The sequence below is a fragment of the Anolis sagrei genome, chromosome 1, assembly GCF_037176765.1.
Source record: "Anolis sagrei isolate rAnoSag1 chromosome 1, rAnoSag1.mat, whole genome shotgun sequence".
NCBI classification, from domain to species: domain Eukaryota; kingdom Metazoa; phylum Chordata; class Lepidosauria; order Squamata; family Dactyloidae; genus Anolis; species Anolis sagrei.
In genome coordinates, this window is record NC_090021.1 from 258,410,481 (window position 1) to 258,437,702 (window position 27,222).

The 27,222-nt window shown below is 39.4% G+C and overlaps 1 protein-coding gene across 1 annotated transcript; it reads left to right on the plus strand.

The window, feature by feature from the left end:
- Positions 1 to 594: 594 nt before the first annotated feature.
- On the plus strand, positions 595 to 26,531 carry LOC132761025 (doublecortin domain-containing protein 1-like). Its single transcript, XM_060753538.2, has 4 exons — positions 595 to 798; positions 2,269 to 2,428; positions 2,901 to 3,063; positions 26,261 to 26,531. Exons 1-4 carry the CDS (start codon positions 623 to 625, stop codon positions 26,512 to 26,514), a joined length of 753 nt encoding a protein of 250 aa, XP_060609521.2. The 5' UTR covers positions 595 to 622; the 3' UTR covers positions 26,515 to 26,531.
- Positions 26,532 to 27,222: the final 691 nt, after the last annotated feature.

Genomic DNA, 27,222 nt, shown 5'->3' on the forward strand with positions numbered 1-27,222 from the left:
TATCTTCTGAATGTATGCTATTTTTGTTGTAAATTAGATTGTTGATTTTGAAAATCAACCAATATATAAACCTTTTTTAAAAAGAAGAAAAATAAAACCAATTAATATAAAGTATCCCCCCTCAAAACAATATACATTAGTAATCTTGGTCCAAAATCATTTGTCTTTTGTAATTTCACAACTATTACGTACTACAGTATTCCAGCATATAGATGTTTGGTTATATCTAACCAGCAGGTGATTTGAAATGAACAAGATTAAAAGCAGTTTTTCCTTCCCTTTACTTTCCTTTCAATTAGTAATATTTACGTTTCTAAATGTATCCAAAGTGCTTAGAATACCTTATTTCTTTTTGTGAATGTAGAAGTAATGCCGTAATCCTTCAAGTTATTCCTTCCTTTCTCAGTTTTTAAAATATTCCATTATTTTAATTAAATTTTCTCAAGCATGGTTGCATGGCTGTATTTCTGTTATTAGATTGATCTTACAGAAATACCAGACTGTTCTTCCCTCTTATTTTTCTTTCAGAAGTCGCAGGTCCCCTTATAGAAAGAAAGCTAAAATAAGGGAAGGAAAAAAAAGCGAACTTCTGTTTGGCCACAAGAGTCCCCTGCAATCATCAATGGTATCAAGAAGGTCATGGCTTCAAGATGGTTCTACACATCAAATAAAATCAGTTCAGAAAAGTGATAGAGTATCAAAACTAGTCAGCTACAAATCAAACAGTACAAACAATTTCTGCGTTATATCACCATCCAAGAGAAACAGACCTGTCAGTGCTCCACCAGGTCAGCTAAGGTAATCAAAGCTCTTCCATGTTTCTTTTAACTGTGACTGTTGCTGCTCTGTCCCTTTTCAACTGAATTCATGATGATTCAATTGACAGCCTTAAACTTACAATAAAAGGTGGTGAAATATTTATTGAGAATCATGGCATCTAGTAGTATTGACAATACAATGCTAGGCATGTTTACTTAGAAGCAAGTCCCTTTGAATTCAGTGGTGTGTATTCTCCAGTGTGCTTAAGATTGCCACCTTAGCCATTGTCAGGAGTGCTTCAATACAATAAATATCTTATATTACAACCTTTTATCTGTATGAAAAAGCTCCATTTAGATCATCATGTACAGAGTTACTTTTCTGCTAATAAAAGGCCAATTGTGTCATTATGGTGAATGGACAGCCCCATTTCTGATCAGCAGGAGGCAAGTCTACATGTTGTTTTCATTCACTGAAATGCATAATGGATCGAAATCTTGTTATTTCATGGCATAGACTGATTGGATAGTGTACAAAGCATGATATATACATCAGAACTGCTGACATATGGTCACAGTTTAGAAATAAATTGTACTGAAATTGTTGGGGCATAATTTCATATAATAGACATTATCAAAAGTTTCTTTTCATATCATCAAAATCTAGCCCAACTATATTTTATTCTTTGTGTGACATTTCACAATCTCTGATTCCATTTGCTTAATGTAATATTTCATATCTATCAAATAAATTATAGGATTGTTATTCTTTGCTCTTGTCTCCTAAAAAAACAAGAAAATAGTAGACAATAGTGACAAGCACTTTCCCTTCTAACTTTCAGGAAAAAAAAAATTAGAAAAGTTGACAGAATGCAAAGAGGTTGAATTACTAGGTTTTAAGCAAAAAGGAGGGTTGCTAACAACACTAGCATCTTTATTGTACAACAAGCTGATGGTGTGGAAAGACATGAAGATTGTATACAAATTACTATATAAGGAATTAAACTACAAGAATGTGAATGAAAGAGACTTTCTGTAATGATGCTCAGTATGTTCAGAATCGCCTTTTGAGTTCATTAGGAATAAAACTGCAATCGTATATGAACTTAATTTAAAGTAAACCCCACTAAACCCTAATTTACTTTCAAGTCTACTTAAGTAGGATTAAATTATGGCTCTATTTTAAGTCAAATAAGTTTAATAATTACTGTTGTTTTTTTAAGTATATTAATATAGGGAATGGAGAGAAAGTTATTTCCAGCCAGATAGTACTACTAATTAATTTTAAGAAGAAGAAAAACCTGTGGAATCATTAACATTTTGAATTTTATGCACATGTTCATAATTCTTGGTTGACTTTTAAAAGATTGGTTCTTTCTGCCTCTGTTTGAAAATGCAAAAATGAGAAATTACTGAGAGACTATGCTAACTAAAATGTAATGTTAGTACAGACACATGAAAACTAGTGATTACTACCTAATGCAGAGGAATTGCAATTGTTTTGTAACAGATGCCAACCACTTTCTTCTTCAAAATTTCACTTGGCCCCGAAGGCCTTTGATATGCCTCACTTTTTTGAGCGGCAGCCACAAATACTCAGAGTAACTGCTTACAAGAATGGTACAGTAAATATATTTGCTAAAATCGCTGTGCCATCTTCTATTACACTGGTAAGTATAGATTTATGTTTGTAGATGAATATATTTATTGGATATAACACTGAAACTAACAATAATCCTACTTTGAACAGACTCGCAGAAATAAATTAAATTTGTTAGTTACATTTAAAGTAAGTCCTATTGATTTTAGTGAGTCTGTTGTATGTAGTACAAACACTGGATTTAGTCCACTATCTTAAAATAAAAAGGCCACTGTTTTTATTTTGAAATGAACCACATCAAAGTGATCAAACATAAACATAGTTGCTGTGTACTTTATCGTCTTTAAGGAAAACAATGTAAAATAGAAAGTGGACATTCTGTTGATGTAAACAATAGTCAAACAATAACATCAATAAATAACAGTAGGGAGTTAGAATGCACATATACTGTGTTTAAAGAAATGGGCCAGGCACTGTTTTGGACCTGTACTCAATTATAGTACTTAAAATAAGTACTGCTATTTTTTCTTACCTTTTTGTAGCTGCTGGAAGAGTGCACTGAAAAGCTGAAGCTGAATATGGCTGCACGACGAGTCTTCTTGGCAGACGGCACTGAGGCACTAGATGCTGGGGACATACCCCATGATGCTGACGTTTATATTTCGACTGGAGAGCCCTTTTCAAATCCATTCAAAAAAATTAAAGGTAAAAAAACCACAGTCAATGGCTTAAGGGGTGCAATTAAAAATGATTTTCATCCCGTCTTTTTGCATGGTTTAACAAAACTAATGTTTACTCATTACAGCTCAGTAAGAGGATAATGTGCTTAATGAAAGAAAAATCTACTGACAGCCACGTTTATTGCCCTTCATTAGCATTGGTGCTTAATTTAATATAGATCTGAATAGACATTAGGGAGCCTGCAGGAGGTTAAATGGTGAAAATATAATAAATTAAATCAGAGATTATTGAATTTACTGTTTAGTTTCACTGACATCTAACAGACACAATTCATTAGGCTTATTACCCTCACAAAAATGATAGTTCAGAGTTTCAGTGCTTTTATTAATTTAGTCATTTGACCTTTATTAAGACAAAGCATTAAATAAATCATCAGACTATTTATGCAACAAGGTGGAATTTTGGCTCAAGTTGCACTTCAATTTATATATGTACCTTTTCTACCACTATAGTTTGAATTTTAACTCTGTAAAAATTTCACATCAGTGTCTCATGTCATTATATTTTTGTATAGGTTCAGTTGTACTTCACAATAAACATATAACATTATCTACTTCTACAATTTCAAAAATTGCTGCATATGGAGTTTTATTTGGATTGCTTGTCTCCTGGATTGGAATACTGGCACATTTTAATAAAATGTAGTATTGCTTTAAAAATTGTAGTTAAATAAGTGTGATAAAAATAGAATTGAATGAAAACCTTATCAACCTCTAATTGTACCACAAGTAAAACAACAAACTCTAAAATATTAAAAATAGTATGGTTAATCAGTGTTATTATCCATAATACTGTGTTTTATAAGTAAACAGGGAAACCAACTCGTCTGCTGATGCGATTTTTTTTTCTCTTACAGCTCTTTTTATATTTTTTTGTAATTGCAGTGGTGCTTAATGTTATTGAAAAGTGGCACAAATATTCATCTTCCTGTGTGTATTGTAAACTGAATGAATTGTACTGAAATGTATCACAAAAACTATTTTTGTGTTTTTGCCCTGAATACTGAAATACTGGGCTGAAAAAAAAAATGGTTCAATGTGTTTTAAAGAAACAGATTCCTCTAAGAAAATCAAATTATGCAGTCAACATGCAAAAAGCTGCCACCATAGTGATCATAGCTGAAATACCTATTTGTTTTAAGAACTAAGTATTTTAGAATTATGAGAATATTTGACTTTAAGCCACCAGTTGAGTGGAATAATATTTATTTCTGCAAAGCTTTTGAAGAAATTATATCTGTAATAAGTAACCCAGAACTCATGAATTATGCATGTAGTGCAGTATTGTAGATGATATGACAGTCTTCTTCAATACAGTCCAAATGATCCATAGAATGTTTTATCCTGTTAACTCAGTAAGAAAAGGAGAACAAATTTAGCAAAAAATATTTTGTTTTTTAAATATTTTACAGAAAAAGTGAGCTTTCAGCTGTGATAATTGATGTTTACTCAAACAGTAGTTAACTGAGCTAAATTTGATATTATAATACATTGTAATAGATTTATTAGTTTTATATAAGGCATTTTAGCAGTTTATCAGCTAGATTAATGACTGTTTGGCTTTCAGCTTATTGAAACTTTTCTCTCTTCCTCTTTTTATCTTTATTTATTTCCCCCTTTCTTCCGTCTTTTCTGTTTTTACATCAACAAAAACTTCTCTGCTTTGTCTGCATTGTTTGGCAGCGTTTCATCTTGACATGCACTGCTGTTCCTTTAGCACCAAAATGTTGGCACACATTACTGAAAATTTCACACCAACTCTTGCTGGATCAGCAAGCTTAACCTACCAAAATCTGGTGTACTGCAATAGTATTTGACTGATAATCAATCTTTTTGCTGCTCGACAGTTGTTTCTGGGACTCAGACTAGAGCAGGTGGCAGATGTGCCTTGTCTTTTGAGAAAAGAAAGAGTAGGTGAGGTTGGGCACAGTGTAACATATGTGTGTCCATTAAAAGGGCTCTGCTATGGTAAATATTATAGGAAAAAGTCAGTGATGTGGGTAGAAGATCCACCAAGAGCATCCAGCAGGTCTTTTTATATATTAATAAGATTATAGATTTGTTTCAAATTATTTTCATTCTATAAATAATGTTAACCTTTTTTCTGAAAAATCAAGGAAGGCATTTTTAAAAACCTGCATGTAATATGCTTTTTACAACAGAAAACACTCAGTATATCATTGTTTCTAATTGTGACATTCTTCTAGCCCAATGTATACAGCACTTTTGAATTCTGTTTCATTTTCTGTGGAAAAATCAAATTAAAAGCTTGGATCTTGGGTGTACAAACACTTTCATAAATCATTTAATTTCCTTAGGTTAGTTGTTTGTTCTGATTGTGCCATTGCTGTTTGTCTAACTGCAAACTGAACCACTAGTGGAACAATACAATCTCTTGCACTTGTTAGCTGTATATTGCATACACCCTTACCACTGTGGTTGTTAAATATATCTCAGTTTCTATTCTGGGGTAAAAGACTATGTAGTGGCTGTTTAAAAGTTAATCTCTAACACAAACTCAACTGGCTTTCCTTAGACAAAGTCCTATCTTTTTTAGCCCTCAATCCCACAACTGCAATGCAAGAATATTATTATGTTTGCCTTTTGTCTTGCAAAGTTCTTACAGTGCACAGGTGGGCAAAGTACAACTTTTCTGATATTGCTGGACTGCAGCTTCAGATGAACTAAGATCTGGTGACCACTTTGCCTACCTCTTGGGTAAGGATTATGGTCAGGATCCAAACAGGCCCCTAAGATTGTTTTCAGACCAATTTTAAAATAGGTTGTTTTAGCATATCAAGACACCATCAGGCCCGTAGCCAGGATTTCGTTTCGGTGGGGGGGGGGGGGGGGGGCTAAAAAAATTTCAGGGTTTTTTTTTTGGGGGGGGGCTGAGTTTCGGGGGGGGCTGAGTCTCAGTGAAAGAGGGTCTAGCACACCTTTTGTATCATTACCCCAATACCCCCATGCATATGGGATATATTGAGTATGGTGATCAGATCATGATATGAATAAACATAACAGTTTAAATAATGCACCAGTAAGGCCTTTTTGCGAACCACCATGAGAATTTCGAGGGGGGGATGAAGCCCCTCAAGCCCCCTCCCCCCCAGCTACATGCCTGGAAACCATTATGTATTACAAATTGCTGTGGAACAACCTCTCAGTATTGAAATTTGTTTATTATATATTGCAGACAGCCATTGTTCAAGATTGTTCAACATTGTTTTGAGTGTATGGAGATTTGGTTGGATTCTGACCAATGTAATTCAAGAAATTTTGAACAGTATGATATTATGGAAGTGTTTTTGGGCCCGAATATCCATAAAGTACTTGTAGGCGCTTTGCATCCCATTTTGACATGGTTCATTTTGAGTAATATTTAGAAGTTCACTCTTTTCTTCCATATCTTGTAGATATGTGTTAAAACATATCTATTCCTATGTTTTGTTTAATTTTTACATTGCATTTGAAAAACAAGCAAGTATGCACATGGGATTTTCCCTAAATAACTCCTTAACAGGTCTAGAGGAGGCAAGCACAAAAACATGCATGTATCTTAGCCAGGAAAGTGGGGGAACGGGGAACAAAGAATCTTCTTATACAAGTTAATGCATGTGGCTAATGAAGTATTCATGCATGTATCATGAGAATGTTCACAATGCAGAAACATTACTGCAAGTCTGAACACTATGTTACCCATCTACATGAAGCATAGGGCAAATGGTTATTTGGTAAATACTACTATTTTATAGTAAATGACCACCATAAAATATGTTAAGAGTTGATCATAGCCATTTGGGGGCAGGGGCGGTATTTTGTTGCTACCACCCTTTAAGTCTTGCTATAAACGGTCTGTTCTAGTTTGTATTGTACTATTTAGATATTTCTTCTTCCATATATTTCTTGTTACTGATAGTTCTTGTTCCAGACATGTCCCAGATTAGTACTATGAAAAAATTTAGCAGCTTTTCCAGTAATTCTAGGTTCATTGGTTTGATTGGAAATCAGTTAACCTCAGCCCAAGGTTTCCACTTGTCTGCTGCTACTTCAGAGTCATTTTCTGTGTTTTGATATATAATTAAGAATTGAAAGGCTAGAAAAACTTTATATCTAGTCCAGTCCACTGAACTCATTTCTAGAGCTTTACTATCTTGGCAGGAATCTGTTTTCATTGGTTGATGAGAGACAGCATAGTCGTCATGCTGGCTGCATTTTAACCACAATTAAGGAACTAAGGACTGGCCACAAAATGTGTGCTACCTCCTTTCAAGTTCAAGCAAAAGTCAGCAGATATATGGATCATAGTCCGTGCCAACCAAAATTCCCATTTTAACAATATTTAGATCTATAGATAATAATCTTATGCATGGATGTAAGCCATAGCAGAGTGCAATCTTAATATATAAAAATGTGAGGATGTGAGGATGCTAAAAACAACAAAACCACTGGGCCAAATGACAACACATTTGGTCACAAAATGCCTCACAACCCAAGGTGTGACCAGCAATAAAAAACAGCGAAAAGAACTTAAAATCCTTAAAAATGACAGGACAACACAGCACGTGTGGAAAAGACTCTCCTGGCCTCACCCCCTCACTGCTCTTCAACCTTCCTTCCCTTTTGCCTTCCTCCCCTTTTGCTGCCGCTGCTGCTGCCTTTGCCACTCGGACCTGGCCTGGTGAGTGAGTGAGCAAGGGAAAGATGGTAGGCGGGCGGTAAAGGGGCACTGGCGGCAGAAGCAGGAGCATGAAAGAGGTGACCAGGCTTCTGCTTCTGCCACTGTTCCCACCTTTCCCGTCCTCCCTCGCTCACTCACTTACTCATTCACCGCTCTCCCTCTACCATCCCCTGCCCACCCCACAGACTCTTTGATTGTAGGTGAACTATGCATCCAAGCAACTCTCAGACGTTAAGGTCTTCCTCAAACTCCAGTGTTGGTTATGCTTCTCCCTTATGGCAGAAGGGGCTGGACTGGATGGCCCTTGGAGGTCTCCTCCTCTCTTTCCCTTCTCTTCTGTTCCCATTGGAATCAGAATGGCCATCTGTTAGGAATGCTTTGTTTTTGCTTCTCCCTTATGGCAGAAGGGGCTGGACCGGATGGTCCTTGGAGGTCTCTCCCCTCCCCTTTCTTTCCCTTCCCATTGCTTTCTCTTCTGGACTTGGTGTCACCACGAAAGGGATCCCTGCTTGGCAAGGAGGCAGAACAGTGAGAATTCTGCTTAAGCCCCGCAGAGAGAGAGAGAGAGAGAAGAGGGAGAGAGAGTGACTGAGGGAGAAAGAGGATCCTTGCCGCAGGAGAAGGCGTAGAATGAGCCTGATGAGCAGGTCAAGGCTACCCCTGAGCATTGACAGAGCAGCTCAGGAATGGTGCATGTTGGTGCGGATGGCTTTATAGCTCTTGAGGCCTTTTAGGAAGACAAAAGAAAAGACACCCCTGGAGAATTACAGGCAGTTTTCAAGCTACGAACAAGATCGGTTTTCTAGGTTTCCTCTTCAGTTGCATTTGTATCTAAGGCCCCTTCCACACACCTGAAAAAAATCCAACATTACCAGCTTTCACATGGAATATATGACAGTGTAGTCTCAGATAAACCAGGGCTGTTCCACAAAGCCCTATAACCCAGAATTTCAAGGCACAATAACCCAAAATATCTACTTTAAACTGGGTTATCAGAGGGTCCTTCCACGCAGCCCTATATCCCAGAATATCAAAACAGAACACAGAAAATCCCACATTATTTGAGTATGGACTTAATATCAGCTCAAATCAGATATTAAGCCACCCTGAGTCCCTCTTCAGAGGACGAGAATAGGATGGGATAAAAATGTTCTAAATAAATAAATGGTGGGATTTTCTGTCTTGATATTCTGGGTTATAGGTCTGTGTGGAAGGAAGAAAAGAAAGAGGTAGAGAAGGAAGAAATGAGAGAAAGCAGAAAGGAAAGAAAAAGGGAGGGGAAGGAAGGAAAAGGTAGAGAAGGAAGGAGAGAAAGAAAGGAGAAAAAGAGGGAGGGAAGGTTGGCTACAGCAATGCGTGGCGGGTACAGCTAGTTAAATTATATAGATTTAGTATGCATGGAGCTCTGAATTCCCTAATTCTCATATTTGCAACTAACTTATGCTAACATGCCAGTGTATTGGAATAATGGAAAATGAAGTCTAAAACTACTGGAAGGCAGTATTTGGAAGGCAGAAGATTGTGGAGAGATTATGGAAGAAATCATTAGAAAGTAAAATGATAACCATTTTTTTCATATTATATCTGAAATATTTAAAATGAGGTAGTGTTCTCACTGTCAGAACGTCTTACCAAGCAAATGCTCCATCTAGTTCAATGCATAATATGAAATTTAAAAAATCAGAATCAAATTCTTAATCTGTAAATTATGACCTAATACAATCAAGGTATATTTTGATTAAAATTTAAATATTCAATTTGCTAGAAGTAAGTATTTCACTTTTTAAAAAAACCTGATTTCAATAATATATTGTATAATTCAGGAGTCTTTACTAATCTTGTATTAGCTGCATTCATTTTGTCATATAGAAAACAAACCATCTACTCAATCAAAATGTTTGGTCTTTCCATTGTTTTCCAGATATTACCTCAATTTTAGCAGCAGTTAGTAAATTTTAAAAGTAATACCAGCAAGAAAATGTTTAATTATGAATGAACAACAATGTCTGTCGTTATATATTAACAGCTGAGATAGCAAATGAGGACCAGGGAGGGAATGCTCCCGGGGTAGGGGGGTTCGCAGGTGGGATGGGGGGGCTGCTATAGAGGTGGTGACAGGTAGAGGAAGATACGGGAAAAGGAGATTAAACCATTCATTTCGGCCCAAAATTCACAACAACAATTCGATAAATCTAAAACATAGGAAGGATCTGAGACAAAAGCAAATCTGGCCCAAAATCTACAATAGAACATTGGCAATTCCAAAAATTATTGATTCTACAACTCAAAAAACAATTTGGCCTAAAAATAATAAGAATGCATTGGCTACCCCAAAAAACTCTCCCGACAAGATACAGCTGAGATGCCAGGAAGGTGGTCCCTCTGAGTTAAGGATGGTGCTGTTCAATGCCAGGTCGGTCAACGGAAAGACCTCCACTATTCGAGATCTAATTCAGGAAGAACAAGCGGATCTAGCATGTATAACAGAGACCTGGCTAGATGAGGGGGGAGGGGTGAATCTCACCCAACTATGCCCACCTGGCTATTCTGTGCAGCACCAGCCAAGACCCGGAGGGCGGGGAGGAGGAGTTGCAGTGGTCTATAAGGATTTTATCCCCTTGATCAGGCGCCCCATCCCACAATCATCATCATTTGAATGTTCCGGCTTCAGGTTAGGTGACCGGGACAGGATAGGGATTCTGTTAGTGTACCGACCACCCCGCTGCACGACAGTCTCCCTACCTGAGCTAGCAAATGTGGTCTCGGATATGGCGTTGGACTCCCAGCGACTTTTAGTCCTGGGGGATTTCAACGTCCATGCCGAGACCACCCTTTCAGGTGCAGCTCAGGACTTTATGGCCGCCATGGCAACCATGGGCCTGTCCCAATTAATATCTGGTCCCACCCATACGTCTGGCCACACATTGGATTTGGTTTTTACTCAGGGATGGGGTGATAGTGCTGGGGTGGAGGAGCTAACCATCGCTCCGTTGCCATGGACCGACCACTACCTGATCAGGTTTAGACTTACTGTACCTCCCAATCTCCGCAGGGGTGGTGGACCCATTAAAATGGTCCGCCCCAGGAGACTTATGGATCCAAATGGATTCCTGACGGCTCTTGGGGATTTTCCCACCTTCCTGACTGGTGATTCTATCGACGCCTTGGTCTCTCACTGGAATTCTGAGATGACCAGGGCAATCGAAGTAATCGCTCCGGAATGCCCCCTCTCGAGTAGCCGGGCTAACCATGCCCCTTGGTTCACTGAGGAGCTGGCAGCAATGAAGCGAAAGAAGAGGTGGTTAGAGCGCGTGTGGCGCCAGAATCCCACTAAATCAGCCCAAACACATCTGAATGCCTTCTCAAGGTCCTATGGTGTGGCAATAGTGGCAGCACAAAAAACATCCTATGCGGCCAGTATTGCATCGGCGAAGAATCGTCCAGCTGAGCTTTTTCGAGTTGTCAGGAGTCTATTAAATCTGCCGGAAAGCGAGATCCCTGACAGCTTGTGAAGCATTTGCTCAATTCTTCGCCGATAAAATTGCGCTGATTCGGTCGGGATTCGACGCCACTTTAAATGCAGTCTCTGAGGATGTGACGAGAGCACCTGCTTGTCCGGTTTTATTGGATTCATTTCAATTGGTTCAGCTTGAGGATGTGGACAGGATCCTTGGGGAGGTGCGACCCACCACATGCATCCTAGACCCCTGTCCATCCTGGCTGATTAAGGAAGCCAGAGGGGGTTTGGCAGAGTGGGTGAAAGTGGTGGTTAATGCCTCCCTTCGGGAGGGCATAATTCCAGCGAGCCTAAAACAGGCTGTTATAAAACCGCTGTTGAAAAAACCATCACTGGACCCCACTCAATTAGACAACTATCGGCCAGTTTCCAATCTCCCCTATTTGGGCAAAGTCATGGAACGTGTGGTGGCAACACAACTCCAGGGATTTCTGGTAGACACTGATTATCTAGATCCGGCACAGTCTGGCTTTAGACCGGGACATGGAACGGAAACAGCCTTGGTCGCCTTGGTAGATGATCTGCGCAGGGAGTGTGTCACTGTTAGTTCTGCTGGACCTCTCAGCGGCCTTCGATACCGTCGATCACGGTATTCTTCTGGGACGCCTCACAGAGATGGGACTTGGGGGTACTGCTTTGCAGTGGCTCCGGTCCTTTCTTGAGGGACGGTCCCAGAAGGTGTTGCTGGGTGACACCTGTTCGGCTCCACAGCCGTTGTCATGTGGAGTCCCTCAGGGTTCAATTCTGTCCCCAATGTTGTTTAACATCTACATGAAGCCGCTGGGGGAGATCATTCGGAGTTTCGGACTGAAATGTTATCTCTACGCGGATGATGTTCAGCTCTGTCACTCCTTTCCACCTGTCACCAAGGAGGCTGTCCAGACCTTGAATCGGTGTTTAGCTGCTGTGTCGGACTGGATGAGAGCTAACAAATTGAAATTGAATCCAGACAAGACAGAAGTCCTATTGGTCAGTCGTAAGGCCGAACAGGGTATAGGGTTACAGCCTGTACTGGATGGGGTTACACTCCCCCTGAAGTCGCAGGTTCGCAGCTTGGGAGTGATCCTGGACTCATCGCTGAGCCTGGAACCCCAGGTCTCAGCGGTGGCCGGGAGAGCTTTTGCGCAACTAAAACTTGTGCACCAGTTGCGCCCGTACCTCGGGAAGTCTGATCTGGCCACAGTGGTCCACGCTCTTGTCACATCCCGTATAGACTACTGCAACGCACTCTACGTGGGGTTGCCCTTGAAGACTGTTCGGAAACTCCAACTGGTCCAACGAGCGGCAGCTAGACTGCTTTCTGGAGCGACATACAGGGAACACACCACCCCCCTGTTATGTCAGCTCCACTGGCTGCCGATTCAGTTCTGAGCACAATTCAAGGTGCTGGTTTTGACCTACAAAACCCTTTACAGTTCCGGTCCAGCGTATCTGTCCGAACGTATCTCCCTCTACGTCCCATCTCGGAATCTGAGATCATCTGGGGAGGCCCTGCTCATGACCCCACCGCTATCACAAGTGAGGCTGGTGGGGACGAGGAGCAGGGCCTTCTCAGTGGTGGCCCCCCATCTGTGGAACTCACTCCCGGGGGAAATCAGGGCTTCAACTTCCCTCCTTGCCTTCAGGAGGAAGGTAAAGACCTTGCTCTGGGACCAGGCCTTTGGGCACCCTGACAATTAGACATGGAACCAGAATGATAGGACCAACAATGTGTGGAAAGTAGAACCTAACTATGAGTCGGTTAAACACTGACCAGCAATGAGGTTTGTATTGTTTTTATTGTTTTTATGGGTTTATGGCTATTCCTGCCGATAATATTGATTGTTTACGTTAATTGTTATCAGTGTTATAATTACTGTTGTTACTGATGTTATGTTTTTGATATTATGTTTTTGTAATACAGGCATTGAATTGTGCCTTGTGTGTGTAAGCCGCCCTGAGTCCCCCCGGGTGAGAAGGGCAGGGTATAAGCAACCGCAATAAATAAATAAATAAATTATGAAGTGCTCCTTCATTCATACTCTACTCAGTCGACTATTTGATGCTAGATAATTTAATTCTACTTCTTCGTGTTCATTTTCTCCCCACTCCCATCAAAATCACTCTGCTTTGTGTAATCACTCGGTGTGTTCAGTCTCCACTGAGTTGTTACAGAATTTCCTCCTCAATTGTTTCCTGGTTTTTGGGATTTTTTTATGTGATTCCGAAAAGATGTGGCTTGTCTGAAGCCCACTGATAAGGCCTTTTTTGGCTGCATAAAAACACACAATTGTAAGAGTTCACTGTAACTTTATGATTTAGTGAAATTTGGGGATTCCCTATCATTTATCTTAACTAAGGGGGTGGGGTGTGTGTGTGTGTGAGAGAAGTAGACATTGAAGTAAGAGGGTTGGTTATTGAAATTTGTCTCATTACAAGACTCCCCTTTCAATTATCCTTTGCAATAGAAAGACTTTTGATACAATTATAACTTTCTTTAAAGGTACTTGATTCTAAATGGGGCTAGACAGATGGACTGTTCTGAATTTCAGTTCAGCAGTCATCAGCAATATCATGAAAGCAGTGAAAAGGGGGAACAATATTTCTGTTGCGTAGCTGTGTACATAATCACTCTATTGTATTCACACATTCTGGTTGTATTTGCATGGGTGAAAGAGCATTTCCAAATGATAGCTGCTGTTCTTTTTAGAAGCTGACTACGGGGCTCACAGTTGGCCTACTGTGATTACTTCAGTTTGAAGGAAGTATATGACAAAGTTGCCATTAGAATTTTCTCCTCAACAGCAAAAATGTGTTTGTATGGAATTTAAGCCATTGTTAACACTTCTGTCGTACTACTGCAACTGTTCTTCTGTTTCTTATTGTTCATTTGGCACTTATTTGTCTGCACATCATTCAAAGCTTTCTGGCAATCAAACTTTTAGATCTCCCTGTTAGTCTCCTACTTGTCTTGGGAGACAGCAGTTTTATTTATGACTATATAAAGATATTTCAAAATGTTTTCCACAAAATTACAAAATAATAGACTAGACACACTGAAATGAATGAGTCATGTTCACGACTATACTCGTACTGATTTCAGTGAGTATATGCCAGTTAGTACTAAGATTGGATTTAGCCCTAAATGTTCGACATTGACTGTTAGAGCATTGTTTTATGAAATGTGAGTTCTCACACTATACAAGGAAATATGCAACAGCTTTTATGAGAAAGGAAAATGATTCAGTTGAGGGGCTTATATGTAATAGAGCTAGCAATCCCTCCCTGATGGATGGTTCTTCTTCCTCTTTTGGAAAAATTACTGTTCTTCAGTGCATAATCAAAATTTATGTTAGCATTACAGTCAATAGTTACACTTTAATTTCTGATTCGCTCTTTCTTTTAAAAATTGATCAAATTCTGAAATTTTATTAATCAACTTTAAATATTATTTTTAGATGATGGATTGTATCCAACTATTTGGCTTTAAAATTACTCATTCAGTGAGCCGGCAATTTACTGTCAAGATTTTTCCTGGATATTTGCCATGTAAGGCCTTCACTATTGCCAATATCCTGTCCAAGTTATTTATTACATTTGGCTCAATTGTGAATAATCTTTCAAGATTCACAGGTTAAGCTCATCACAGGCAAAGCTTATATCGAGCTTATAGTGTTGCTTGAAATGTGATATCAGGTGTTTTAAAATATCGTTTAAGGATAATGTCAACAACATGCATCTTTATTTCTCGCCCACCTCCTCCTCTAAATCTGGGAATATATAATATCCATTAGCAAGGTGGGGTTAATCCTCTAGCCTCCATGTTAAGAATCTGGCTCATCCAAGAAGTAGGCTGTAGGTGTCTACACAATGATTGATTTAATGTGCTACTTTATCTTTAATAGATGACTTTTTCAAGTATTTAAGGACAGACAAGAAAGAAAAAGTAAAAGGTTCATAACACAGCTGTTTGGGAAATTCAACCCAGAGACAAATGGAACTATTATAATATAGGTTGAGTTCCCTTATCCGAAATGCATGAAACCAGAAATGTTCGGGTTTTCAGATTTTTTTTGCATATTTTGAAATACCTGTATTTAAATACTTGTGCATAAGAAATTAACTTGGGCTTTATAGATTTCAGCAAAGATTTTATATTGAGTAGATGGGCGTTCAACAACTTTTGATTGTTCTGATAATAACCTATACTCAGGACAAGAATCTAATGCAAGGACAGAATATAGAAAAACAGTGGTTTCCAGTTAACAGATAACACCATAATAATAGCAGAAAATGGCAAAAGTTGAAATGACCATTGAGAAAAGTCAAAGAAGTTGTTTTAGCAGATGAAGCATGTGACTCTTTTCCCTGGGGTAAGCAATCCTGTCACCAGTTGTCCCTCTTCCGCTATGTCTTTGCCTTTCCCTGAATCCTAGGAGGTCAGGGATTTATAATTTATCCCCATTATGCAATTAATTTATATACACATGTATAAGTCTAGAAATTGTAGTAAAAAAAAGCAACCCCCAAAAACTAGGTTGCCTTATCTCATGGGTAATATAAGTTTTGTTGTTCATTCGTTCAGTCGTCTCCGACTCTTCGTGACCTCATGGACCAGCCCACGCCAGAGCTCCCTGTCGGCCGTCACCACCCCCAGCTCTTTCAGGGTAATATAAGTACTGTACCTTAACTCTTATCAAAAAAGGAACCATCCCCCTTTTTATTGAGCAGAGTAATGAAAGGTAAGAGCTTAGTCTGTCTAGTGTTGGTGCTTTCCTCTCTTCAGATAGTGACCTCTACTTATCCATTAATCATATCAAAATCTTTAATGTTGGTACCAAAACCTGTCCTTGAATTATACATGGGGTCAACTTATACATGAATCCTAGAATATAAAAAAATCATAGAGTTGGAAGAAACCATCCAGTCCAACTCTCTACCATGCAGGAACACACAATCAGATGGCCATCCAGCCTCTGCTTAAAAATCTCCAGAGGAGACTCCATCGTCCTGTGAGGTAGCATATTCTACTGCCAAACAACTCTTACCATCAGGAAATTTTTCCTAACATTTACGTAGATTTTTTCCTGCAGTTTGAATCCATTACTCCACGTCATAATCTCCAGAACAGCAGAAAATAAGCTTGCCCTCTCCTCAGTGGTATATATGGTACTTGAGTAGCCTACTTTGGCTTGATTCTATGAGATCTGTATAGCGGATATTGGCACAAATATTATAATACATTAAAGGCCTTGTTGTTGCCTTTAATTTTCATTTCCATGTGTTCCATCTCAGTCAGCTACATAGCAGACTGTAGACTTTTCTGTCATTAATATCTTTTTAAGAGATTTTTATAAATTGGATGAATATAGATTAGTTTTTTAAAAAACCCTTGAAGCAATAAAGAGAAACAGTTTTGCAAGGAAACTGTTGAAGGTTGATGCTGTGTTTCCAAACTATCTTTAGATAAGGAAAGATGTTCTGCTAAATGTCATGCAGTTTCTCAAAATGAAATAATTTGTTGTGGCAGTTCATGATTGAATATGCCTGCACATATTTAAAATAGTCTTCTCTTCGGGAAAGAGTGTGTCAGTGAAATGATAGATTCTCACTATTCTAATTATTGTCAGATTTGGAAATGTTTCAATTCCAAACAGCATTTTGAACAACACTGTAACACATTTTTCTCATAAGCACACTGAAAATTAAACACTCTTGTCATATGTTATTTTTTTCAGAAAATGCATCAGCTTAATGAACGTGGTGCTAAACATCTTTTATCACAGATTTTTCACTTTCCCAATTTGTGGATCTGTGTATATATGTACTCATACATCATGAGTTGTGGAAGAGATGTATAATTTCTGCCTAAGGTATCTGAAAATATGTATTTTAAATGAGAATTTATCTGTTTGAGTTTTGAGAAATCATTAAAAGAATAGAAATTAAATATAATATTTAAAATGTGAACATTTGTAGAACCACAACATAACTGAAATGATGGAGTGGGGGATAAAATACAGGTGTGCTAAATTTGTTTAACTTGCATTTCTTACCGAGATAGAACTTTTTAGAATGCGCATTCCTGTAATGGAGAAAAGACTATCATAATATATTGGTTTATGTGTTTGACCAGAACTTTAGGAGACAAGAATTTGAATTCCTGTTAACAGAACCAGTCTTCATTAATATACTGCCATTTCTATTCTAGAGTAATATTTGGAATCCATTTTAAAACAATGTATCATGTATAATACCTTGCACTGGCCAACACACATTTTGGTGTGTCAAATGTTAAACCTGCTGATTCCAAAAATGGCACCAGTTTTCCCCTATCAGCTCTAGTTTTTGAGATACAGGATGTATGCCATCTACCAGTTACCATCTTCTAATTATGATAACCATATCTAAGAAACCGTGAGAGATAGCACAATGTGGCCCATTGGACACAATTGCCTACAGATATAACGGTATGCCGTTTTCCTCCCACCCATTAATGTCTAAGAATATTTCTTAAAGACCCTCAAATCTAAAAGGAAAGCAGAAAATAGGAATTTTACCACATATAACTCCACTGCTCCCCATTTTGGTCCAGAAGGGCATTTTTCCAAATAGGAAATGTCTTCTGATAAGTGCTAGCTTTGAAAAAAGGCTAAGTTGGGCCTAGAAGAGGCCTAAGAGTCAAAATGTACAGTACAATTGCCCTCTGTGGGAATCTTATGTGTAACAGATCACTTTGCATGTCACTCCTAGACCTCTACATATGACCCACAACACTACTAAATTAACCAACCAGTACATTACCAACTAGCAAGGATAACTGAAGTACGGCTCTATCTAGGGCAGCGGTTCTCAAAGTGGGTTCCACAGAACCCTTGGGGCTCTGTGAAGCATGCTAAGGGGCTCCACAGTTCCCTCCCCCTCCTCTCCCTCCAAGCTTTCCCTCTTTCCTTCCCCCCCCCCCCACCCCCCACCTCCCTCACCACCAAAAGGTTGTTATAGGTTTTTCAGGCTATATGGATGCTTGCCATAGATGCAGGCGAAGTCAGGAGAGAATGCTTCTAGAACATGGCCATATAGCCTGAAAAACCTACAACAACTCAATGTAGTATAGAGTTGCATTAGCCTATGACTAATGTGACTAATCCACAGAGACCATTTAATGTGGCTGCACCCTGGATTAAAAAAAAAGGGTGGGGGAGTCCGAATCCTGCTTCAGGATTTGACTCTTTCTACGTGTTGGAATAGTGGGGTCGACCATCCCGGATCCCTATGCAGGTTCCAGGATTGTGTCCCCACAGCCATCAAACACAGCCTGAGGAGGTGGGAGATCGGTCCCTCTGACCCCATTCCCTGATTTAGCCTCCCTCCCCCAAGACAGAAAATGGCACTTTTCTTGATCTGCCAGCTCTCCCATTTTCTGGCTCCTCTCCGTGTGATTCAGCCCAGCAGTTTGAGAATAAGGGAGGGGGCTGTTTCTCCCAAGTTGCTTTGCTCAGCCACATCAAGGAAATTAGAAAACGGAGAGTTGGCAGATCAAGATATATGCTGTTTTCTGTCATTGGGCGGCAGCTGGGGGGGGGGGGGCTGCTGGTATGTGGTTTGGAATCCTGTCCCATTCTTAGCTGCGCTGAAACCAGTTTCAACAAGGTTGGTCTGTAGGTCAGTGTCTGTCCATAATACAACTCAGAACTGGCATTGTTCATGCCGATTCCAAGGCACAATGTGTGCCTGAGTAGAAAGGCCCTGAGGGCTCTTCCACACAGCCATATATCCCAGAATATCAAGGCAGATAATCCACAATCTTGCCATTGATCTTATCTTGAATACTTTCTTAATGGACAATATTACAGTGACAGGGGATTGGACTAGATGGCCCATGTGGTCGCTACCAACTCTATTATTGTATGAAATACTATCGCCCAAGCAATTTTTAGTGTTTAATTTATGTTAATGTGGAATATTAGCAATTGTGGTAAAGTCTTTTGATTTAAATTCTTCTTTGATATTTTAGACAAAAATATATAATAAAAAGTTTTACCAATTCTTTGATGTTTCTGGAGGATATTATCTCACCTTATGTATGTAGCTGAAGGATGTCAGTACAGCCCAGAAGGTTAGAGTTTCACACCCAGCATTCCTGCTTGCCTACCTTCTGGGCTACAGTATAAGAACTTCTATTTTGGACCGTCTTGGCCAGGGGTCCTCAAACTAAGGCCCGAGGGCCAGATATGGCCCTCCAAGGTCATTTACCCGGCCCTCACTCAAGGTCCACTTAAGTCTGAAATGACTTGAAAGCACACAACAACAACAACAACAATCCTATCTCATCAGCCAAAAGCAGGCCCACACTTCCTATTGAAATACTAGTAAGTTTATATTTGTTAAAATTGTTCTTTATTTTAATTATTTTTTATTTTTATTTCAATTATTATTTTTAAGTGTTTTTTTTGCACCACAAATAAGATATGTGCAGTGTGCATAGGAATTCATTCATTTTTTCCCCAAATTATAATCCGGCCCTCCAACAGTTTGAGGGACTATGACTTGGCCCTCTGTTTAAAAAGTTTGAGGATCTCTGACCTTGGCCATCAAACTGGGCATGGCTCCTGCATAACCCCTGCTGGAACAATTCAGCCTTCAGCTCCCAGTTAAAGAGAGCAGCAATAAAAACAACAGAAGCCCACAAGAGCTGACTCTGCTTAGTTGCAGAAACAGCCCAGAAGGCTAGAGTTTCACACCCAGTGTTTCTGCTTCTGCCCTACCTTTGGAAACTTCTGCTTTGGACCATTTTAGCTCACAACCTGGTCATGGCTCCTTTATAACTTTTGCTAGAACAACTTAGCCTTCAGCTCCCGGCTGAAGAGAGCGGTGGGGGGAAGAAATGGAGGCTGAAGGGGGGGGGACTCCTGTGGGACCCTATTCTGGTTGCTTGTGGGGGAAGCCCAGAGGGTTGGGGTTTTTGCATCTGCCGTTCCTTCTTTGCCTGCCTTCTGGGCTGCAACTTGGGAAAGGGGGTGTTTTCTCTGAGGTTGCTGGAGGCTGATGCAGTTTTGCTTTGTCTTGCTGGGGACCGTCTCTGGGGCTGCAGAGGGGCTGCAGAGGGAAGATCCATTGTTTCTACCTTTTCGCAGACTTAGACCCATCACGTGCCATGACTCAATCTGTCTGCCAATCCCATCTACTGCAGATGTTGGAATCCACCAGGGTTGAAAATGCTGCTGTTGAATGTCATATCAATAAATGTGAAAACAACTACCATTTAGGACTTCCATTCTGGATGAGCATGCTGACCTGGTTGCAGGCAAGGCCTGGTGGGTGGGCAGGTAGAGTTGCAGTGGTTTATCATGATTCTACCCCCCTGGCCAGGTTCCCCATCCCACAGTCAAAAGTGTTTGAGTGTATTTACCTAAAGGTGGGTGACAGAATAGGGATTCCACCTACCCCACTGCTCAACAGTCTCCCTTTCTGAGCTAGTCAGGGTGGTCTCAGGGTTGACATTAGAATCTTAGCGGCTAATAGTGCTGGGAGACTTCAACATCTATGCTGAGATTGCCCTGTCAGGAGTGGCCAGGACTTCATGGCCTCCATAACAACCATGGCTCTATTCAAAGTGGCATTGTGCCCTACCCATACTACCGGGCACACTTTGGACCTTGTCTTCTGTGAAAGATGGGGTGATGTTGATTGTGATATGGAGGAAATGGATAGGGCAGTGGGCACAATTACTCCTTTCACTGAGCAGAACCAAACAAGCCCCCTTGTTTTCCAAGGAGTTGGCGGCAATGAAGCAAGTGAAATGGAGACTAGAGTGACATTGGTGGAAAACTCAAAACGAATCTTACCGAGCATGGGCTAGAGCATATTTGAAAGTCTGCTCCATGGCAATCGAGGCAGCAGAGAAATCGTCCTTGCTGCCACCATTGCATCTGCAATGAACCATCTAGCTGAGCTGTTTCAAGTGGTCAGAGGACTACTACATACTGGTCCTCAAGGAGAAATCCCTAACTGTTCAGCAGCCCCCTGTTCTTGATACAGTTAAAATGATTGTAACTTTGGTTCCTTCTTGTCTTGTGTTGATTCAGTTTGTGCAGCTTGAGAATTTGGACAGGATTCTTGGAGAGACAAGAGCCACCCCACGTATTCTAGAACCTTGCTCTTCCTGGCTGATCAAACAGGCCAGAAGGGCACTGGCAAAGTGCATGAAGGTGGTGGTCAGTGCCTCCATAGAACAAGGCAAAGTTCCCGCCTGCCTAAAGGAGGCAGTTGTGAGAGCTATATTTTAAAAGCTATCCCTGAACCCCTCTATAATGGGTAACTATCAGCCAGTTTCTTGGAGCATGTGGTGACCTCCCAACTCCAGGGATCTCTGGATGAAACAGATTATCTAGATCCATTTCAATCTGGTTTCAGGCCTGGCTATGGAACAGACACCGCTTTGGTTGCCTTGATGGATGACCTACACAGAGAAGTAGACAGGGGGAGTGTGCCAATGTTGGTTCTCCTGTTTTGTCCCCCATGCGGTTTAACATATACATGAAACGGCTGGGAGTGGTCATCCAGTTTTGGAGATCGGTGCCACCTATATGCAGCTAACGCCCAACTCCAGTATTCCTTTCCACCTAATGCCAAGAAAGTTGTTCTGATCTGAAACCAGTACTGACATCAGTAATGGACTGCATGAGGGCAAACAAATTGAAGCTTAATCCAGACAAGACAGAATTGCTCCTGGTGAGTCAAAAGCCAGATCAGGGAATAGGGATCCAGCCTGTGTTGGATGGGGTCCTACTCCCCCTGAGAAGGCAGAGGTCCGTAGTTTGGGGGTCCTCGTGGACTCAATGTTGAACCTGGAGGCCTGGTATCTGTGGTGGCCAGGAGGGCATTTGCACAATTAAAATTTGTGTGCCAACTACACCCGTTCCTTGAGAAGCCAGATCTGACCATGGTCAGTTCTTAGTTACATCCCGTCTAAATTACTGTAATGCACTCTACATGGGGCTGTCACTGAAGAGTGCTCAGAAACTTCAGCTGGTCCAAAGAGCTGCAGCCAGGTTGCTGACTGGGGCTGGCTACAGGGAGTGGGCAACCCTCCTGTTACAGCAGCTCTACTGGCTGCCAGTCTGTTACCGGGCACAATTCAAAGTGCTGGTTATGATCTTTAAAACCCTAGAGGGTAGCAGGCTAAAATCTTTTTATTTAAACTGATGAAGGTGTTTGAATATGTTTGATGGATTTTAACTGAATTTTAAAATATTGGTTGTGTTTAATTCTGTTTTAATGTTTGTATATTTGCATATTTTAAATTGGATACCAATGCTTTTATGTCAATCTGCTTTGTGTCCTTTTTAGGGAGATAAAACAGAGTATAAAATAATAATAATAATAATAATAATAATAATAATAATAATGTGACAATGCTGACATTATTGTATAAGATTATATATTTAAGGTATGTTCTTATAATTAAACAATGTCTGCTCAATAGCATGCATTTCTTGCATTTTACAATATATAAAACTATAAAGTAGCAGGTGCAATATAAATCTGCCCTGCATAAACGGAATGAACTGTATCCAACATTATGCTTTCTGCACATAGATATACCTAATATACATATCTCTATTTAAGAAGTCACACATGCATTTGTGAATCAAGACAATTTGTACACTTTGAATGTTGAATGTTTTCTATAAGATAGCAGCTGGAACTCTGCTTTTTTTAGTAGAACTGCCCCCTCCCACCCACAAAAACAGTAGGTCTCCTGAGGCTCAAATAGCTTTACCCCAGCTACTCTCATCACCTCTTTATATTTTCTATATAAAATGGTCTGTTCCTATTAGTAATTCTCAAAATAGGATTATCTCCTCAGTAAGAGACAGAGCTTCCTGAGCTTGCCTATCTTCAATACTTCTTTGATCCAAGTAATCCTTTTATTTTGTATTTGACCTGGATGCCATCATAGAAAAGCATCCTCTCTTGTGTATTGCCCACTATAATTTAGGTGTTGTGGAACATAGAGGAGACTTCCCCGGATTACTGAAGGTATGACTCATGCCTTCCTTAATTTCTTTTTCAACTGTGCAGTGGAAACATTGTGAAGAGCAATATGAGATTCTTCTGAAATAGAGCTGATTTGTATTTTTGGCTTTGTATCATCTACTTTATGTCTCCTGGTTTGTTTATTCAATAATATTAACACTTGAGAATTCTTGTGCCTGTTGTAAACGCATCATGTGACAATAAGTGGCCACATTAATAACTATTTATGTATATCAAATAACATTTAATTAATACAGTGGGTCCTCCATGTTCACTGGGGTTAGGAGCATAGTACCCCCACAAAAGTGAAGAAATTACATTTTTTTAAATAAAAAATTGGGGGTTTTAAAGGGCCCATCTACTCTGACTGCTTAAGTCGGTTCCAAACAGGTTTGTATCATAGCCTTTGCTCTGCAAGCTGCATTATAATGTCAGTATAGATGTACCCTCAGTTAAGGGAACCATGGCCTTGAGTCTGCAAGACCTGAGCAGAACTGTTGATAACAAGGGACCTGAGGATCGCTCCTTCATATGGTGACCTTCATATGGTCACCAAAAGTCAGAGTTGACTTGATGGCACCTAACAAGTCACTATCTCATCAATAGGAGTAGGGTTTTTTCCCCCCTTTCTTTTATTAGCAATACAGACAAAATATATTACAAGTACCCATAGTATGACAGTATGCCTACACTGAAGATTTTGTTCTATATGGATTCTGGAAAAAAACCTCACACCTCTGGGGGAATAAAATGTCTCTTCCTTATGTGTAAAAGCCAAATCATTTGCAAACCAGACAGTCTTTCATTTTGATATAACTAATTCTTGACACTTAAAAACTGGGTGTTGATCAACTTCTGACAATTTTAAAATTATGTTTTGAGGTTTGTTAAAGTATTTTTATACATTCTTTAACCATCTTTTTATGATATGAGCTTCTTATGTGGATAGTTCATAGAAAGGTTCAACTAAGTGGCTTGATTGGCATACAAATGGGATGTTTGTAATTTTAATCAAATTTAAAATTAGAACATACTTCAAATAATATGTCAAAGTGATGTTATTAAACTTAAAATCTAATGACAACTGCTTTCACTACTAGTTAAAGCCTAGCCATAGTGCCTGTGGCAATGCATGATGGCACTTCAGAGCATGCAGAAACAAAGCAGTCAGGTATTTAAGGAAAAATGAGTGACTAAAATGAACAAAGGAATGTGACCTGGCTATATCATGGTAGGAAACTGTAGTTTAGATAGAAGACATGATTACACTAAAAACTGAATACCTTGAAGCATATGTGAATAGTGGAAAAGTTATAAAACCAGAAGGAACCAGCTACTTTTCATGGAAAAATATTTTGAATGGCATTGTAGTCTATTAAATATTTTGTGTAATATTCACCAATGGGGAGTATTGTGACAACAGTTTTCATCCCCATATAATTAACCAATATGATGAAATGGAAAGGACCTTATGTGTGAAATGTGTAGAAAGAAGAAGCAGAAAGACTAGGGCAATGATGTTAAAAATACTTCTATATCATCTGTGAAATGGCTGATAATATATAAGAGGTGGGCAATTGTTATGTTTATTATTATATATTTTTTCTCCAGAATTGATACTCAAGCACAGAGGCAGAAGAGGAAAAAAAATTAAAGATTCTATTTGGGATAGTCCAGGAAAAATCTGATTGCACACCAAGACAATTAGAGCACAAAATTAGGAAACAGAGCAGATCCAAACACTGTAGGACAGTTTGGTGTAGGATAAAATAAATTATTATTATTATTATTATTATTATTATTATTATTATTAATCTTATTTCGACCCTGCCCTTCTCTTTATTCTCATGGCAGCTAACAAAAAACACACCTAATAAACATTTAAAATAAGACAGATTTGAAAATTAAGCATCTGTGGGTGGATATAGAAGTTAAAATACAGTTGAAATACAAGAAATGCCATTAAAATCATTTTCAAAGCAAAAAAAAATCTCACCCACAACCTCCCCAGCAGCATGCCTCTCAATCCTCCAAATACCTGATGGTAAATAAATGTCTTAACTTGCTTGCAAAAGGCAAGCAGGGACGGAACCATCTTGGTCTATCTTGGGAAGGAATTCCAACGTCTGGGAGGAGCCACTGAAAGGTCCCTCTCCCTTGTTGCCACCAAACCCACTCGAGTAGGTGGTAGGACAGCAAGATGTCCCTCCCCAGTTGATCATAAATTTCTGACAAGTTCAGAGAGAGAGAGAGAGAGAGAGAGTCCTTCAAATAACCTGGACCCCTAAGCTGTATATTATAGAAATAAGTAATGGAGACATGACTCATTAGGAAATGAGATAATGTTTGGTAACATTTCTACTCAACAGCATCTATAGTAAGAATCTATGAAGAGTTAAATAGTCAAGTAGTCATAATTTCTCATTCTGTATTCTCTGCTGAGATATTATGTAGAGGGTCATTCTTTCAGACCTACAAAAGAGAATTAGGAAGCCAACTGTAAAATGGATCATTTGTGGGATGCCTTGTGAGCAGTGTGAGCCAAAGCAAATGCAGGTTAAAAACCAGAGACTAGAACCTATGCTTTTATGAAGTAAAGGTGATAACATGTATTTATTTTTGTAGATGAGAAGTAAAATGTTGCTTTCTGATCATTTACTGAGGCATGCTAAGGTGAATTTTAATTATGACTAAATTGTGGTATTACTCTGTCATACCCTGAACATCTGTTCCCTTCAGGAATGATGATTTATGCGGGCTATCAGTAGAGACAGCTTGCTACAGCTTATGTCACGGTTTGTGGGAAGATGGGGTCGTATTCCCCCAAATACCAGCTTTTATATGGATACCAGCCAGTGTGTTATTAAGGTAATAGGGGATAGGGAGCACGATGTGCTCGCTTTTAATTCTGAAGCCAAATATTGACTTTACCTTTTTTCCTTCCAGACCATCTGTTGTTAATGAAGAATGCAACTTGGACATTGAATGGTCTAGCCTTTCCTAAAGGTGTCAGCAGAAGCCAAACCAAACCTATGCTTTCCAAACGCATGGAGAAACTGACAGATAAGCTCTCAATCAGACTTTTGGTGTTCAAGAACTGTGTAGGCCAGGATGGTTATCAGATATCTGCTGCCCCAAGCCAAATGGAAAAGGTAAATGGAAGCATGGAAGAGCCCAATTACATGCAAAAGAATATTTAGCTTAGCCTTATTTTGGTTGTTTGTCCCATTTAGTTATGAATTGTATAAAGATGCAGCTGTAATGTTTTCAAACAACTGCATAAATACACCTAATTGCTGGGGAAATACTATTTGTAGATGGAAGTTTTTTAATTAAGCCATTAGCTCCAATCTTTCTGCTCTGCATTTGTATAATTGAAATTAAAAATACTTCAGAAAAGCTGTAAAAATTTAAAATATGAAGCATTGGTGTGGATTTTTCCATTTAGTATAAGATTGTAACAGTAGCAGTATAGAAGTGTAATGTTGTCCTATGCAAGTGTCACATAACAACTCAGATCGGTAAACTACAGTGCTCCTTTAAGTCCTTTAGGGTCCTAGTTGCAAAGCAAGTCTAAGAAATGTTTGTTTAGCGAAAATGATAAAACCAACTCGTTTTGCACTGTTTCCCCAGTATTTAATCCAGATACAGGCATTGTAGATTGGACTTCAGCCACTAGGCAGATGAATTTTGGAGTCCTTATTAGCACCATGGCCAAATGTTAGCAACAGTCCATTGGTACAGAAAGGATTAATTTGTGTTAGTGATTTTCTTAGATTTTTTTTTGCTGTAGCTTGGTAGCTTGAGTCTTAGAAAAGATACAATATCTCAGAATGGATTGGGGAAGTGAAATGTCTTTCTTTCTTTCTTCCTTTTTTTTTTTTTTAGCAAACTGTTTGCCCAGTCCT